This window comes from Lithobates pipiens, unplaced genomic scaffold (genome assembly GCF_037356315.1).
Source record: "Lithobates pipiens isolate NorthernLeopardFrog02 unplaced genomic scaffold, aLitPip1_a1.2 Scaffold_8, whole genome shotgun sequence".
NCBI lineage: Eukaryota > Metazoa > Chordata > Amphibia > Anura > Ranidae > Lithobates > Lithobates pipiens.
In genome coordinates, this window is record NW_027507903.1 from 509,502,684 (window position 1) to 509,520,270 (window position 17,587).

The 17,587-nt window shown below is 46.4% G+C and overlaps 1 protein-coding gene across 1 annotated transcript in view; it reads left to right on the forward strand.

The window, feature by feature from the left end:
- The window catches only part of SMC1B (structural maintenance of chromosomes 1B), a 255,680-nt gene that overhangs the window by 62,448 nt on the left and 175,645 nt on the right, over positions 1–17,587 (forward strand). The window contains exon 5 of the mRNA XM_077469356.1: positions 5,125–5,363. Coding sequence (XP_077325482.1) covers positions 5,125–5,363 — 239 coding nt within the window. The remainder of the gene's footprint in view (positions 1–5,124; positions 5,364–17,587) is intronic.

Genomic DNA, 17,587 nt, shown 5'->3' on the forward strand with positions numbered 1-17,587 from the left:
TATGCAGACCTGGTGCATCTGGTGGCAGACGGTCCTTGGCGACTGCCGTTGCGAGAGGACCTCCTGTCTCAAGGTCCAATTCTCCATCCTGCTTTACCATCACTGGCTTTAACGGCATGGCTATTGAGAGCCAGTTGTTGAGGAACCGGGGTCTTTTGGACTCGGTGATTCCAACTATGTTGAGAGCACGGAAATAAACTTCTCGGAAGATATAACATTGTACCTGGAAGGCCTACATCTCCATTTGTGAGGAGAAAGGATGGTATCCGTGCTCCTTTTCCATATCTAGGATCCTGCTGTTTCTCCAGCAAGGAGTTTACCAGAGATTGGCATTAAGCACCATGAAAGGGCAAATCTCAGCCTTGGCTGTCTTTTTTCAACGACCCCTGGCATCGCACTCCTTGGTGAGTACCTTCGTTCAGGGGGCACGACACGTAGTCCCTCCGGTGCGTCAACTGTTACCTCCATGGGATTCGAACCTGGTGTTGTCTGCACTTCAAAAACCGCCGTTTGAAAATATCAGGGAGATTCCCCTGTTGCTATTTCCCAGAAAGTGGTCTTTCTAATGGCCATCACATCGGCCAGGAGAGTTTTGGAACTGGCGGCCTTGTCCTGCAAGTCGCCCTATCTGGTTATCCACAGGGATAAGGTGGTGTTGCGTCCGCAACCGTCTCGGCTTTTCATATCAATGAGGACATTGTATTACCATCTCTGTGTCCTAAGCCGAAGCACCCTAACGAGGTGGCCCTTCACACTCTGGACGTGGTTAGGGCTCTGAAAGTGTATTTGTCTGCCACGGCTCCCTTTCGGAAGTCAGACTCACTGTTTGTTTCGGTGGCTGGTCCAAAGAAAGGCATGGTGGTCTCGTCTGCCACCATTTCCAGGTGGATAAGACAGATTGTAGTACAAGCCCACTCCACAAGAGCAATCGGAACGTCTTGGGCCTTCCGACACCAAGCGTTGGTCGCTCAGGTGTGTAAGGCAGCGACCTGGTCGTCTGTCCACGCGTTTACCAAGGTTTATAAGGTAGACATCAGTGCATTGGCTGATGCCTGTTTTGGCCGCAAAGTTTTTCAGGCAGCCGTGTAGTTGCAATTGAATATGCAATAGATATATTTTCCTGGTTTTTCGATAAAAACGCAGTACTGTTATGTTAATGCACTGTTGCATTACTTCCGCAGTTTGGTGCAGTCTTAGGGATCACTCCTGTTGAGGATACCCTGCTTTTTTTGTGGTGGTTTTCCACGCAACTGCTGTTTTTTTGTGGGTTTAGTTTCTCTAGTTCCCACTTGCCATGGTGGATGAAGTTTTATGCTGTTTTTCCCACCCCTTGTTTTGGCACTGCTTGGGGACGTCCCATTTGTTACAGAGAGGAGCTGTGTCGGTCGGTAAATATAAGAGAAAATAGGATTTTTTTGTACTCGCTGTAAAATCCTTTTCTCTGTAATTCACCGACCGACACAGCACCCGCCCCTCCTTTTATCTTTACGTAATACTGCTTGTTGACATACTGATGCTGCTAGCAAGGTATGGTTCCAGGTCATTGGTCACTGAAATCGACTCCCCCCATGTACAAATTATAATCATAGATGCATTTAGGTTTTAATATGGGGCCATTCCTTCTGGGGATTTCTACGAAGGTATCATTGTGAATTGACGATAACATGTAGACATCCCTTTTATCCTTCCACTTCACTGCCAAAATCTCCTTGTCTCGCAGACTTGCCGTTTCTCCTTTTGTCAATAAGAAATTGAGAAGACTTTTAGGAAAGCCTCAAAGTCTTTTTTTTTTTTATGGTGCCACATGCTGGGGTCTTCATCTGGTGAAGGTTGTGGAACAGGGGCAGAGATGTGTAGAAGTTATCTACGTATAAATTGTAGCCTTTCTCCAGTAGGGGGTATATGAGGTCCCAAACACTTTTCCTGCTTGATCCCAAGTAGTCTGGGCAATTGGGGGGTTGCAGCTGGGTGTCCTTCCCTTCATACACTTTGAAGGCATATATGTACCATGTGACTCGGTCACATAATTTGTATACCTTCACTCCATAGCGGGCCCTTTTGCTGGGAATAAATTGTTTGATTTTAAGCCTGACACTAAATTTAACAAGGGACTTATCCACACATGTTTTGGTCCGAGGTAAACAGCTGGGGGAATACTTAAATAATTTAGAAGTGGCCTAATTTTGAAAAGCCTGTCATAATTTGGGTCATTTTGGGGAAGGCACTGGGTATTGTCATTGAAATGAAGGAACCTCATTATCATGAGGTATCCGTTTCTGGGAATTACCTTGGAGAAGATTGTGGCATGTGGTGGAGGGGTTGACCAATAGGACATCAAAGTGTTTTTATTTTTTGAGTTCCATATTAAATGTGATGCCTAAAAAAACCTTCAACTCCTCCACTGTTAGGTCTCTACACTCGTAGGTGCGGGCATAGTAGGACGTTGGATTATTTAAGATAAATTGCTGGGCATAAAGTTTGCACAGGGCCACAATTGTCCTCGGTAAAAATGAAATAAAAAAAATGTATTATATATTCTCCGTGTCCACCTGGACTCCTGGCTGGGCAGTGAAAGGGGGAATGTTGGCTTCTCCTGAATTAGGAGGAAGCCACAAGGGGTTCTGAAGGGCATAGGGAAGACTGGCATGGGTCCTTGGCCTTTCTTGCCAAGGTACTGTGTTGCTGGTGGATGGCACTGCGGTGCTGGTGAATGCCACTGCCTCCTCACCAGAACTCCTTCGTTTGGCGGGCCGATTATTTTCCTCCTCTGAGTCACTCAGTGTTCCAATACCGAGGTCTGGCTCATAATATATGTCCGACTGAGAATAGGAGTCTGAAGGGGAATCCGAAAAAGAGAGCTCCTCGTTGCTCTCGTCGGCCTGGGAAAGTATTTGGTATGCCTCCTCGGTGGAAAAGCCTCTTTTGGACATGGTTGCTGGTGGTGATGAGGTGGCACTGATGATAACAGGTGGGCACTGATTGCACAGATGTGCACTGATGAGGTGGCACAGATGTGCACTGATTGTGAAGATGTGCAGATGGACACTGATCACGGATGGCAGACAGGTGGGCACTGATTGTCACTGGTGGGGCACTGTTTGGGCACTGTTGTGTATTATCACACAAATACTGCAGATTCTCTCTCCTCACACGCGGTCTCTGTGGCCATTTACAGCGATCTCTGATTGGCTGTGTCCAAGGGAAGTAAGGGGAGAGAAGGGAAGGGGAGGCCGTCGTATGACGGCCTCCCGGGAATTGACATCCGCGCTGAAGCCGTCATTCGGGTACAGCCGGGTGTCTAGTGGTTAAGAATGTCACAGGTGGGAAAAGTACCTTGCTCCCACAGGCCAGGAAGACTAAGGTGCCACGCCACAAGCAAGGGCCCTAATTTTCCACTCAAGAGGTTTTTTCGTCCGTCTGGGACTTTGGCTAAACGCTCCCAGTCAGACAGGACGACCGCTGAGGGACAAATGTGTGCCTGGAACCACAAGCCTGCGAGCAAAAGTGCTACCGCATGAAGGTTTTCCCCCCGACCGTCTCTCTGGTGGGAGTCACCTTTGGGAGTTTGCAGCCCGGTGGGTGGTGACTCCCCTGTTAGGGAACACCGTTGGTTGTGGATGACGTTTTTTTGCTGTTCCCACCCCTCGTTATAACACTGATTGGGGACGTCCCTACGGTCAAGATTAATGGAGCTGTGTCTGTCAGTGAACGAAAGAGAAATAGGATTTTTGTACTCACCATAAAATCCTTTTCTCTGAAGTTCACTGACTGACACAGCACCCTACCTTCCTATTGGTTTACGTTATACTGCTTGTTGACGTACTGAGCTGCAGGAAGCAGGCTGAGGGGTTATTACCAGAGGGACCGCCCCTTGGACGAAACTGTAAAGTTCTGTTTTTTCACATGTATTGCATGTTCAGCCTTGTCCTCTCCTGAAGGTGGCATAATAACCCTACGGTCAAGATTAATGGAGCTGTGTCAGTCAGTGAACTTCAGAGAAAAGGATTTTACGGAGCGTACAAAAATCCTATTTTGCAAGGCACTGGATGTAATATTGGTGTGTTTTTTTGTTTTTTTTTTGTTCTTGCCCCAGATGGTCAGGGCTTATGTCTGGTGTTTTGATATTTTGTATTTAAAATTTAAAATTTTTCAACAAAATTAGATTAAAGCATTTGATAACCCCCCAAAAATATATATATTCTGGTCCCTTTAAAGCAGATTACATAGCACAGCGCCCCTCTGTAAAACCCCCCTCTGTAAAACTGTAAAAAAAAAAAAAAAACCCTAACCCTACCACTTCTTGCTATGCCCCCTCTATACAGACCCGGATAACCAGGTCAGCTCTGCCCTGATCAAAGTGCCTCCCTCTGTGATAGGCTGCCTGCTCTCTGCTCGCTTCTCTTCCACTCACCCTATCCTTCCTCCCTGTCAGCGCCCTCTCGGTCTCCTGCCTGGCCCCACCCATCCATTTATGTCTCCATGCTTTATTTAGCTAAGAAACCACTTTGAAAAACACCCTCTAGCATTTCTGGCCTTGGCCATCTTGAATAATGGCAGTATTTACTTCCTCCAAAGACATGCAGGTAGGTTAATTGGCTTCTGTCCAAAATTGGCCCTAGTATATGAATGGGGACCTTAGATTGTGGGCTCCTTGAGGGTAGGGACCAATGTGGGTGTGCAATGTACAGGGATAGGGGTAGACACTCACTTAGGTTGAACTGGATGGACTGGTGTCTTTATTCAACTTTACAAACTATGAAACTATGAATCCATCAGTCCTTAGCTTAGACATCAGGTTCATGTGCTTAACTGAGAAAACTCTCCTTTCTTCCTGCTTCTGCGATGTATGACATAATTTGCCTAGGCCTGAAATCCAGAAAGTAACTGAAATGTGAAAAAATAAAAAAAGTTGAAAATAGGTAAATGTGATGCGTTTCCCTATCTATTTACTAGTGCTAGCAACATAAGGATTAAAAATCGTCAATGTTAATTAAGTTCTGCTTTAAAGACTTAATTGGGATTGAAATTGGCACTATTGCCTCTCTCTTCATCTCGCTGTCTCTATATAAACATATTTGAATGTGTGTGTATATATATAAATTTATTTTTATTTTTTAAATATAGGCTGATCGTTATAAAAGGCTTCGCCAGGAACTTCTTAAAAGTAAACAACATCTCCAGCTTTTTCAGCTTTTTTACAATGAAAACAAATTGGAGAATTTATATGGAGACTTAAATGAAAAACATATGGAAACCAACAGTCAAAAAGACCAACTTGCTGACACTGAATCTGAACTGAAGACTGTAAAACAAGGTTTTGGAAGACTGAATAGAGAATTGCAGCAGATTGAAAAAGAAATAAAGTAAGGCAGTTTTAAATTAACTTTTGAAATCATTTCTGTATGTTGAATAACCTGCCATAAAAACCTAAACTGCTTATTGCTTTTGGTTTCCTTTAACCGCTTCAGCCCTGGAAGGTTTTACTCCCTTGCTGACCAGAGCACTTTTTACAATTTGACACGGCGTCGCTTTAACTGGTAATTGCGCGGTCATGCAATGCTGTACCCAAACTAAATTTGCGTCCTTTTTTCCCGCAAATAGAGCTTTCTTTTGCTGCTATTTGATCATCTCTTCGGTTTTTATTTTTTGCGCTATACACAAAGTGACAAATTTGAAAAAAAACAAAAACAGTTTTTTACTTTTTGCTATAATATCCTCAAAAATGTTTTTAAAAAACAAATTTCTTCATCCGTTTAGGCCAATATATATTCTTATATATATTCTGAGCCACCTGCTGGTCCAGGCATCAGGGTGGATCCCGATTGTTAAGTTGGGAGCTTTTCCGAGCCAGGACCAACTGAGTGACATCAGCCTACAACGGGCTTTAGTCTGCTGTCAGCTGGAAATATGTCTCAGGAAAGATCTTTGCCTGTAATTCTCCTTTAAAGCAGTATTAAACCCAAAAGCAAACCTTTATTATACTGCAACTTACCAATTTTTAGATGTGATGTCTGCATTGCGTTTCTTTCTTAAGATTTCTTTCCTCTATTTTCGTCTGGTGATCCAGCCAATAAGTCTGTTTTTTTAAAGAGCAACCGTTTTTTTCCAGCTATATCAGTTTGCAGGAATGGAACTAAGACAGGCCATGGATGGTAGGAGAGTTCTTCCTTGCAACCACAGGTTGCAGGAAAGAAAATTGCTCAATTTCCCCATCAGCATGGTCGACTTGGGTATATTTAGCCTGCCCATAGATGGTTTGAATCTTGGCCAGTTCAACAAAAGAAAAACAACAGTTTGCTGTAACTGATTATAAAGTGTTAGTTGCCATTAAAGTGTAGCCACCACATCTAATAATTGTCAAGTTATAGTATATTATATTTTTAGTTTTGGGATTAATACCGCTTTAAAGCCTGTTGAAGTTATATGCAAATCTACTTTCTTTTTCATTCACTGACTGACCCAGCTCCTTATTCTTGACCATAGGGTTGTTACTCCACCTTCAGGAGAGGACTAAGCAGAACATTACAAGTTACACATGTACAAAAAAAAACAGAACTTTCTAGTTCTGCCCAAGGGGCGGTCCCTTCAGTAACAACCCCCAGCCTGCTTCCTGCAGCTTCAGTTTTTTTTCTGCCTAGTGAAGGAGATGGACCTAGGAACCCTGGGGGACCATTGATCCTGGGATTTTTTTGCCGAAGTTTGACTTTTGCGCAAGATTAAGATCCTGTGAGCTACTATCAACAGCCGGCTGGGTGACAGGCTGGATATCCTTATCCTTGTAGTCTCCCCAGACTGGCCATCGAGCATGTGCAGACCATAGCTACACGCTGGGTTGGCCACGACGTGCCCCTCAGGCTCCAGGGGCGGCCGGTGAGCGCAATGCTCCGGGGCACACACATGACCGGGCTACTGATGTCTGAGTCGCAGTGTGCCGTGGTCAGGAGTGGGTCTGTGATGGAATGTCCCCAGCTCGTCCAGATGGTAAGTATAGCTCTCCCTGCCTCAATGGGGCTGAGCAGCTGGGCATTCCCTGGGAGGTCGATTCGGGGGTCCCTCTCTTCTCTCCCTGTCTCTATCTCTCCCCCCCATGGGGAATGCTGCATGGGCTGCTGAGTGGTGTGTGTGTGCGCCATATGATAGGGGTCCCCTGGGGGGCTGCACTGGCTGGCTGTGTCCCTTGGTGTCTGTTGTCTCCCCGTTGGGTGTCTGGAGGTCTGCACATGCTGATCGCCATAGCGCTGTTCTGCCGCCATTTTCTCTGTCTTTTTTCACTGTCCCTCTCTGTGTAGAGTTGTTTGGCAGCCATGTTTATTGTGACTCAGTGAGAAGCATGGTCAGGAACCATTTTACTGTAGTTCAGCGGCCATTTTCCCTGTGATTATGTCCTTTATACTGGACAGCCATTTTGCTGTATCCCAGTACGATTTTTATGACCAGCGCTGGTCCCTGAGGCTCAGAACAGTGTTTTGTTTTTTTCACTCAGACACCTGGGAGCTGACACAGGCACTACTAGCTAAATGGCGCAGAACTCGGTCGGGGTGGTGAGTCCTGCGGTGGGGGCCCCTCAGCCTGCAGCAACTAGGAGGGTGGTACTATACACCTGTCCTAAGTCCCCAACAGGTGGCAGACAGGGTGGGTCAGCATGGCTTCAGAGACTGGTGTTTCTTCCCCCGAACTCCCAGCAAATGTAACCGGCTCGTCTGCAAACAGGACTCTTTGTCGGTGGTCCTTGATACGTTTGTTGTCAGGATGGAGGCGCAAAGGTGGTAAAAGGTGGCCCCTGCCCCCCTTCCTCAGGGGAGAGCTCTGGCGCAGACTCGGGCCCCACTGAGACTGGTGGCCCATGCTCTGTCGTTTCAGATAATGCTAACCAGGACTGATCGGACAGTGAGGATGTGTCCAGGTCCGCGCGCGACAAAGCGCTAATTGGAGCACTTATAACAGCTGTGCATGATACCCTGAAGATTCAGGATACAGCAGATCCCTCCGCTTATGTAGCGGTCCCTTTTGGGTCCCGTAAAAGCCAGTCCATACACCTAAGGTGTTTCCGTATCTGACTTATTTCGATAAGTTCATATACAAGGAATGGGGTAGACCGCAACGGACCTTTTCGGTCCCAAAAAGTATGGTGGTGTGTTACCCCTTTGAGGAGAGCCTTCTTAAAAAATGGTCGGCGCTCCGGGCATGGACCTCCCAGTATCCATGTTAAATAAAATAACCACGATCCCGGTAGAAGGGACTCCTGCGTTTAAGGACCCCATGGACAGGAAGGCCAAGGCAGTGGCCCGTTCCTTGTTTATGGTTGTGGGGTCAGCAATGCGAACAGTACTGGCCTCTGCACTTGTGTCGCAGACACTTACTGAATGGGCAAAACTTTTGCTCCGCAAATTGGGGGAGCAACAGGCTTCTCCTGTCTGCATGGAAAAAGCAGACCAGTTAGTGCACAGCCTTAAGAACATTTGTGACGTGGCCCTAGATACCCTCCCTCTATTATCCAGGGCTTAGGGTCAGCAGTGGTGCTGAGGAGCCTGATTTGGCTAAAATGCTGGTCTGCAGACCAGGCATCTAAAAAAGCCCTGATGGATCTTCCCTGCCTTGGTGAGCAGCTCTTTGGAGCCTCGTTGAATGACATCTTTATGAATGCCACAGGTGGGTAGAGTACCTTACTCCCACAGACCAGGAAGACTAAGGAGCCACGCCGTAGGCAAGGGCCCTCATTTTCCGCTCATAAGCGGCTTTTTCGTCTGACCGGGTCTTCGGGTAAACGTCCCCAGTCCGACAGGACGACCTCTGAGGGACAAAAGCATCCCTGGAACCGCAAGCCTAACAAGCCTGCAAGCAAAATTGCTACTGCATGAAGGTTTTCCCCCGCCCGTCTCACGGGTGGGGGGTTGCCTTCGGGAGTTTGCAGCTCGGCTGTCCCACCAATGGTTCTGCAAACTGATTTCCTCTGGCTACAAGATAGAGTTCCTCTCTTGGCCACCGAAGAGATTCTTCCCTTCCAGCATACCCTTACTCCCGACTCGCTGGGAGGCCCTCATGGGGGCGGTAAGGGACCTGCTAAGTCGAGGGGTGATAGTACCTGTTCCGGAGTCAGAAAGTTTTCAGGGGTTCTACTCCAATCTGTTTGGACGTACCTTTTCCTTTTTTGGGACTACAATCTTGGACCTAAAAGCCCTCAACTGCTTTGTGAAAGTACAAAGGTTCAGAATGGAATCAGTTCCCTCAGTAGTCGCTTCACTCCATCAAGGGGACTCCCTGGTGTCTTTGGACATCCAGGATGCATACCTGCACATAACCATATGCCCTCCAGCTTTAGAGGTTTCTGCGATTTGCAGTTAGGGATGCCCTCTACCAGTTTGTGGCTCTCCCTTTTGGCTTGGCATCAGCACCCCGAGTCTTTACCAAGGTATTGGCTCCAATTTTGGTGTTGTTTGCAATCGTAGGTTACCTAGACGATCTCCTCCTGAGAGCCTCTTCTGCCTCAGAATTAAAGGAGGATGTGAAGATCACCATGCAAGCCCTGCAAGATTTTGGGTGGCTGTTGAACCTAAAAAAGTCGGTGCTTATACAGACTCAGCATTTGGAGTACCTAGGCTTACTGCTGGACTCCATGAAAGCGAGAGTGTTTCTGCAATTTGTCTGAAGGGAGACTCTCAGAGCCGCAGTAAAACTATTGATGAACCGCAGGTGGTCATCGCTACACTTCTGCATGCGAGTCCTGGGACTCATGATGGCCTCCTTCGGCAGTACCGTACGTCCAGTTTCAAACGAGTGTCTTAGAGAGGGAGATCTTGACAAAATGGGACAGATCTCCATTGTCCCTAGATCGGCAGATTTGGGTGAACCAGTCAGTCAGGCACTCCCGGTCCGGGCAGTCGTTCCTACCTCTACATTGGACAGTGATCACAACGGACGCCTGCCTGACCGGCTGGGGTGGAGTACTGGGAGTACAGTCAACCCATGGCCTCTGGTTGGGGTATGAATCCAAGTTGCCGATCAGTGTGCTCGAGCTACGAGTGATCAGGCTGTGCCTATCCACATGGTCAATGAGACTACAAGGGCATCCAGTCAGACAATGCCACGGCGGTGGCATATGTCAATCACCAAGGAGGAAAAAGAAGCACGGGAGGTCTCTCACATACTTCAGTTGGCAGAGCGACATGTATCGGCCATTTACATCCCGGGAGTGGAAAACTGTCAGCCGGACTACCTAAGTCGCCAGTTGCTGGACTGAGGAGAATGGGCGATGCGTCCGGAGGTGTTCAGACTACTGTGCCTGCGGTGGGGCACACCAGACGTGGATCTCCTGGCCTCCCGTCTCAATCGGAAAGGTGCCGAAATTCGTATCCCGGACAAGAGATCCTTGGGTAGACGCGTCAGACGAAGGTGGTTTTGGCGTTCCACATCAATGAAGAGATTGTGTTACCATCTCTGTGTCCTAAGCCGACACATCCTAAGGAGGTGGCCCTTCATTCCTTGGACATGGGTCGGGCTCTAAGGGTGTATTTGTCTGCCACGGCTCCCTTTTGGAAGTCAGACTCTGTTTTGGTAGCTGGTCCGATAAAAGGTATGGCGGTCTCGTCGGCCACCATTTCTTGGTGGATCCGACAGATTGTGGTCCAGGCCTACGCCTTGAAGGGGCAAGTGCCCCCCTTACCTGTCGCGGCCCATTCCACCAGGGCAATTGGAACCTCTTGGGCTTTCTGACATCAAGCATCAATCACTCAAGTGTGTAAGGGGTCGACTTGGTCGTCCGTTCACACCTTTACCAAATTCTACAAAGTGGATGTAAGCGCATCGGGTGATGCCTGTTTTGGCCGTATAGTTTTCTGTTTTTTGAAAAGAAAATACCGTTACCTTTTGAGTATAATGCATTGTTGCATTATTGGCCACAAGTTCTGATGCGGCTAGATAAGGTGGTGACTCCCTTGTTAGGGAGCACTTCTGGTTGTGGGTGAAGTTTTGTTTATGCTGTTTCCCACCCCACGTTATGTCACTGCTTGGGGACGTCCCTATGGTCAAGAATAAGGAGCTGTCAGTCAGCGAACGAAAGAGAAAGTAGGATTTTTGTACTCACCGTAAAATCATTTTCTCTGAAGTTAACTGACTGTCACAGCACCCTCCCCTCCTATTGATTTACGTTATACTGCTTGTTGACGTACTGAAGCTGCAGGCTGGGGGGTTGTTACTGACCGCCCCTTGGGCGGAACTAGAAAGTTCTTTTTTTTGTACATGTGCAACATGTTCTGTCTAGTCCTCTCCTGAAGGTGGCGTAACAACCCTATGGTCAAGAATAAGGAGCTGTGTCAGTCAGATTTTACGGTGAGTACAAAAATACAATTTTTCCTATACAGGACAGCCCAGTCTCCCTTTTGGTCTTTGAGGCCAGCTACCAAATGAAAGGACTAATAGGGAGGGGATGGGGACAAGCTTGAACTGTACAGAAAAGGCCAGTATTTGCATGTAACGCTGGGGTGGGTTCTCCAGCATTAGCCTTGTGCTCTCATGGCATGCCCATTGTAGGATACTTAGACAACATACTGCCGAGGAAATAGTTGGTGACGGCTTTTCTGGAAAACTTTTCTCTGACGGTCCAGAAATTAGTGTTTTGAGTGGATCCCGGACCTTCAGAAATCATCTCTTGAACCGAGTCATAGCTTTTAGTATGTGGGTCTGCTCTGGATGCATCTCAGGACAGTGTGTTCATTCCCCAGGAGAAGATTCAGACTCTCTAATCTTCAGTTCAAACTCTTCAGTCTCTGACTCTCCATTTTGGCATGTAAGTCTTGGGGCCGATGGTAGGCTACTTTTTGAGGCAATTGCCCAATTTCCCTACAGACCTCTGCAATGCAGAGTTCTCTCATCATGGTACAAGTTGGTTCTTTCTATGGACAGGCCAATTTGGTTGACATCAAAGATGTGGTTATTGCTGCCTTGGTGGCTCAGAAATCCGGCTTTGGAATCAGAAAATTCCTTTCTTCATGTATTTTGGAGACTTCTTATGGCAGTTCAAGCCTGTGGGCTGGCTAAGAGTTCCGAACACCTTGTCAGCACAGGGAATTTGATCAATTGGAGCAATCTTGTCTCTTGATAAACATATTTTAGCTTCAGGCATTTTGGCTATTCTTTTTGCATTGGAGAAAATGGTTAGAAGGCCATCTGATCCGGATTTAGGCTGAATTCATAGTATGTGCGTTGACTTTCATTTTACTACATTGCAAAATGCTGGTAACTGCAAAGACACAGAGAAAACAATTGACGTTATCCAGCAAAGCCCTCATCAACTGTTCTCTCAACAGTATATCGTCTAAGTATCCCACAACAGGGATGCCATGAGAACATAACTGGGCTAACACTGGAAAAATCACTTTTGTGAACACCCAAGGAGCCAAAGATGGGCTGAATGTCCCATTCACACTGCAACGCAGCCCAGAGCTACAATGCAGCAGGTACCATACAGGATCGCATGTCACTGTACAGCAGAGCAATGCATAGCTGTACAATGATATCAATGAAGTGTACTTTTGTACACTTTAAATAAAATCCTAAAGTGAAATGAAAGGGAACGGCGTGATGTCCTGAATCTCGCACATCTCCCCCTTTCCAGCAGCTGTGTGTGTGAATTAGCCCTTAGATAGTGCTCTCTCTTGCAGCTCAGCTGTGAGAGTAAAAGTGTGTGTACTGCACATACATGGGTAGTAAACAAAGCCGAGTGCTGGTTTTTGAGTTACCAGGATCATGCATCCAATACTTGGTACGTCCTGACATCTGCAGGACCAACAGGAGAGGGCAATAGAATAAGCGGCTTAAAAATTAAGTATTCTTTTACAAAGCAGGATATTAACCCTTTCATGACTAAGCCTATTTTTGGCATTTGGTGTTTACAAGTTAAAATCCATATTTTTTGCTAGAAAATTACTTGGAACTCCCAAACATTATATATATATATATATATATATATATATATATATATATATATATATATTTTTTTTTAGCAGAGACTCTAGAGAATAAAATGGCGATTGTTGCAATATTTTATGTCACACGGTATTTGCGCAGCGGTGTTTTAAACGCAACTTTTTGGGAAAGGGACACTTTCATGAATTTAAAAAAAAAAAAAAAACAGTAAAATTAGCCCAATTTTTTTGCATAATGTGAAAGATAATGTTACACCGAGTAAATAGATACCAAACATGTCACACTTTATAATTGCACGCACTTGTGGATTGACGACAAAGTACGGTACCTAAAAATCTCAATAGGCGACGCTTTAAATTTTTTTTACGGTTACCAGGTTAGCGTTACAGAGGAGGTCTAGTGCTAGAATTATTGCTCTCGCACTGACGATCGCGGCGATACCTCACATGTGTGATTTGATCACCATTTACATACGCGGGCGCGACTTCAGTATGCGTTTTCTTTGCTTCGTGGGGACAGCGGGCTCTTTAAAAATAATTTTTTTATTTATTTTAAAATGACTAAATTGTTTTAAAAAAAAAATAATAATTTGATCACTTTTATTGCTGTCACAAGGAATGCAAACATCCCTTGTGACAGTAATAGGTGGTGACAGGTACTCTTTATGGAGGGATCGGGGGTCTAAAAGACCCCCCGACCCCTCCTTTACACTTCAATGTATTCAGATCGCTGAAAACTGCGATTCTGAATACCGTATATATTTTTAAAACCGGCGCCATTGGCAGCCGAGTAAACGGGGAGTGACGTCATGACGTCGCTTCCGTGTTTACTATGAGGAGACTGGAACGAAGCCGATTACGGCTTCGTTCCAGTTCCTCCCCAGCAGCCGGAGGCAGCGGTCATGGAATCGGTGCTCCCGATCGAGCAGGAGCACCGGTAACAGCGGCGGGAAGGGGGGGACGTCCCCTCCCGCTCCTCCGGCATAACAGCCGAGCGGCTTTTAGCCGCATCGGTTGTTATGGCTGGATAGCCAATCGCCTGCTGAAAAAAACAGTACAGGTACCTGCAGGTGCGGGCATCATCCCGGTATACCCCCCGGAAGCTGAGGACGCACATCTGCGTACGCTCGGCGGGAAGGGGTTAATGTACTGAGGAATCCATGGAGTACATATTTACATACTTGTGGGGGGTTAGCTCGGCAGCGGGTGTGTGTGACCCCCTGGATGGGTTCACAACACAAAGTCAGGCACAGCAGACAGCGGTGTAGGTTCAAAAAACAAAAGATCCGGTTTATTTAGGCTACATGCAGTGATACATATAACAGCCAAACAAAATAAAACAAGAAAATAAATCCTGGTCAGCTTGACCTCTAACTACACACGTAGACTCCCTGTCTAACAACTGGGTGCAGCCTTGTGCTGCCCCAGTCCCTGTCTCTATTGTAGGGGTTTGCCACACAGGCGTTAACTCACCGCACAGAACAGATCTCAGACTCCCCAGTCTATACACACAAAACTGGTTCCAGGATGGAGCATCTCCCTAAGCATGCTGGGGTTTTTTGTAGAGGTCTTAATGAGCCCATTTACTTCAGCTGGGCTCATTAACTCTTCCCCTCTAATTGTAAAAGTCTGCATAAAGCCTGAATCTAGGACACACATATTTACCATCCTGGATACAACCAGGTGACTTTACCTGCCTGCTGCCACATACCCCCCCCTCTTGTTTCAACCTTGGGGTTGTAACACAAGCAGTCAGACACGCATGTATCCGAGACAAAGCATCCACATTCCCCATTTTAACACCAGGGCGATGCTTAACTGTAAAGTTAAATTCCTGTAGGGCCAGGAACCACCTATTTACCCTTCTATTGGTCTCCTTGTTCTGAGCCATCCACTTTAAAGGAGCGTGATCAGTCACCAGGTCAAGGTGCCTACCTAGCAGATAGTACCGAAGGGAATCTAGAGCCCACTTCACTGCTAAACATTCCTTCTCAATCGTGGAGTAATTTACCTCATGGGACTTTAACTTCCTGCTGAGGTAAATGACTGGGTGCTCTTCCCCGTTCCAGACCTGGGATAACACTGCTCCTAACCCAACGTCTGATGCATCAGTTTGTACAACAAAGTCCTTAGAGAAGTCTGGTGAGTACAACACTGGCTGGCTACATAAGGCTGTTTTTAAGGACTGAATTGCTTCCTCAGCCTCTAGGGACCATTTAACCATAACCGACTCTTTCCCTTTTGTCAGGTTGGTGAGGGGCACAGCCTGAGAAGCAAAATGGGGAATGAATCGTCGATAATAGCCAGCGATTCCCAGAAAGGCTCGTACCTGTTTCTTGCTGTTGGGACGTGGCCAACTCTGTATGGCCTCGACTTTATTGACTTGGGGTTTTATCACCCCCCTCCCAATAGTGTACCCAAGATATTTGGCCTCCTCCTGTCCAATGGTACACTTCTTTGGATTGGCCGTAAACCCAGCTTCCCGGATAGAGTCTAGGACTGCTTGTACTTTTGGCAAATGTGAGACCCAGTCTGTGCTATGGATAATCACATCATCCAGGTAAGCTGCAGCATATTTCTGATGGGGCCTCAGAATCTTATCCATTTTCCGCTGGAATGTTGCCGGTGCATTCTGTAACCCAAACGGCATTCTCTTATATTGGAATGCCCCATCTGGGGTTACAAACGCAGTTTTCTCCTTGGCCGACTCGGCCAGGGGAATTTGCCAATACCCTTTGAGATCAAGAATTGTCATATATCGGGCTGTTCCCAGCCGGTCAATCAACTCATCTATACGCGGCATGGGGTAGGTGTCAAAGTTTGTAACTTTATTTAATTGTCGAAAATCGTTACAAAACCGCCAGCTCCCATCAGGTTTGGGCACTAGTACGATAGGACTGGACCAGTCACTCTGGGACTCCTCTATCACACCCAAATCCAACATCCTTTGAACATCCCCACGTATTGCCTCCCGTCGGGCCTCTGGTATTCTATAAGGTTTTAGTTTTACCCTTTCTCCTGGCGGGGTGATAATGTCATGCTCTACGCCAGATGTTTGTCCCGGAAGCTCAGAGAAAATCTCTTTGTTACGAAGTACAAACTCTTTAACCTCCTGTTGTTGGGCTTTCGATAAGGTGTCTGCTATTCCAACCTCAGGAACTAAGCAATCAGGCTGTACTTGTGACAAAGTCTCTGCGACTAGGGATTCCCTATCCCTCCAGGCTTTCAGCAGATTGACGTGATAGATCTGCTCCGGCTTTCGCCTTCCTGGCTGTCTAACCCTGTAGTTCACCTCACTAATTTTTTCAATTACTTCATATGGGCCTTGCCATTTGGCCAGAAATTTGCTTTCAACCGTAGGGACTAGCACCAAGACCCTATCCCCCGGGGAAAAAGTACATGTCTTGGCCCCACGGTTGTACACTCTCTGCTGTGCTAACTGCGCTTGGGTTAAATGTTCCTTTACAATTGGCATTACCTGTGCAATTCTATCTTGCATCAGGGCAACATGCTCAATCACACTCCTGTGAGGAGAACTCTCATTTTCCCAAGTTTCCTTGGCGATATCCAGCAGCCCTCTTGGGTGTCTCCCATAGAGCAACTCGAAGGGTGAGAAACCCGTAGAGGATTGGGGTACCTCCCTAATGGCAAACATCAGATAGGGTATTAGACAATCCCAATTCTTTCCATCTCTATCCACCACCTTCTTTAACATTTGTTTTAGGGTTTTGTTGAATCTTTCAACCAACCCATCTGTTTGGGGGTGATACACAGATGTACGCAATTGCTTCACTTTGTACAACTTGCATAATTCTTTCATAACCCGGGACATAAAGGGTGTACCTTGGTCCGTAAGCAGTTCCTTACAAATACCCACGCGGCTAAAAACAAGAGATAGCTCTTTGGCTATGGTTTTGGCCGAGGTATTTCGAAGAGGAATTGCTTCCGGATAACGGGTGGCATAGTCCAATATAACCAAAATGTACTGATGCCCCCTAGCGGACTTCATTATCGGACCTACCAAATCCATTGCGATCCTTTCAAAGGGGACCTCAATGATAGGAAGAGGTACCAGCGGGTTACGGAAATGTGGCATAGGTGCCGACTTCTGACACACAGGGCAGGAGGAACAATAATTTTCTGTTTCCTTCATGACCCCAGGCCAATAGAATCTCTGCAGTACCCTCTCTCTGGTTTTTTCGGTCCCCAGATGACCTCCCAGAATGTGCCCATGGGCCAATTCTAACACCAACTTCCTGTAAGGTTTGGGCACCACAAGTTGCTCAATGGTTTCTTCTGCCCTTTGAGCCACTCGATACAGCAGGTCCCTTTCCACAGTGAAGTACGGGTAAGTGCAAGTCTTATCTGGGTTCACTAACTCGCCATCTATTTTCACCACATTTTCCCGTGCCTTTATTAGGGTGGGGTCTTTTTTCTTTCAATATTTTTATTCAAGTTTTCAACTTAGAAGTTACAATCTCAGTCATTAACATCATTAAGACACAGAGAATCAGAAGTCTTATAACAACATAACTCCAATTGCATAACAGTAACCATAAAATGACCAGCAAAAAAAAAAGAAAGGAGTCGGTCCGCAAATGCATGACTTAAAAGATAGCCCAAAGGATCATTAAATCAACGCATACCAACATCATGTATTTATTGTG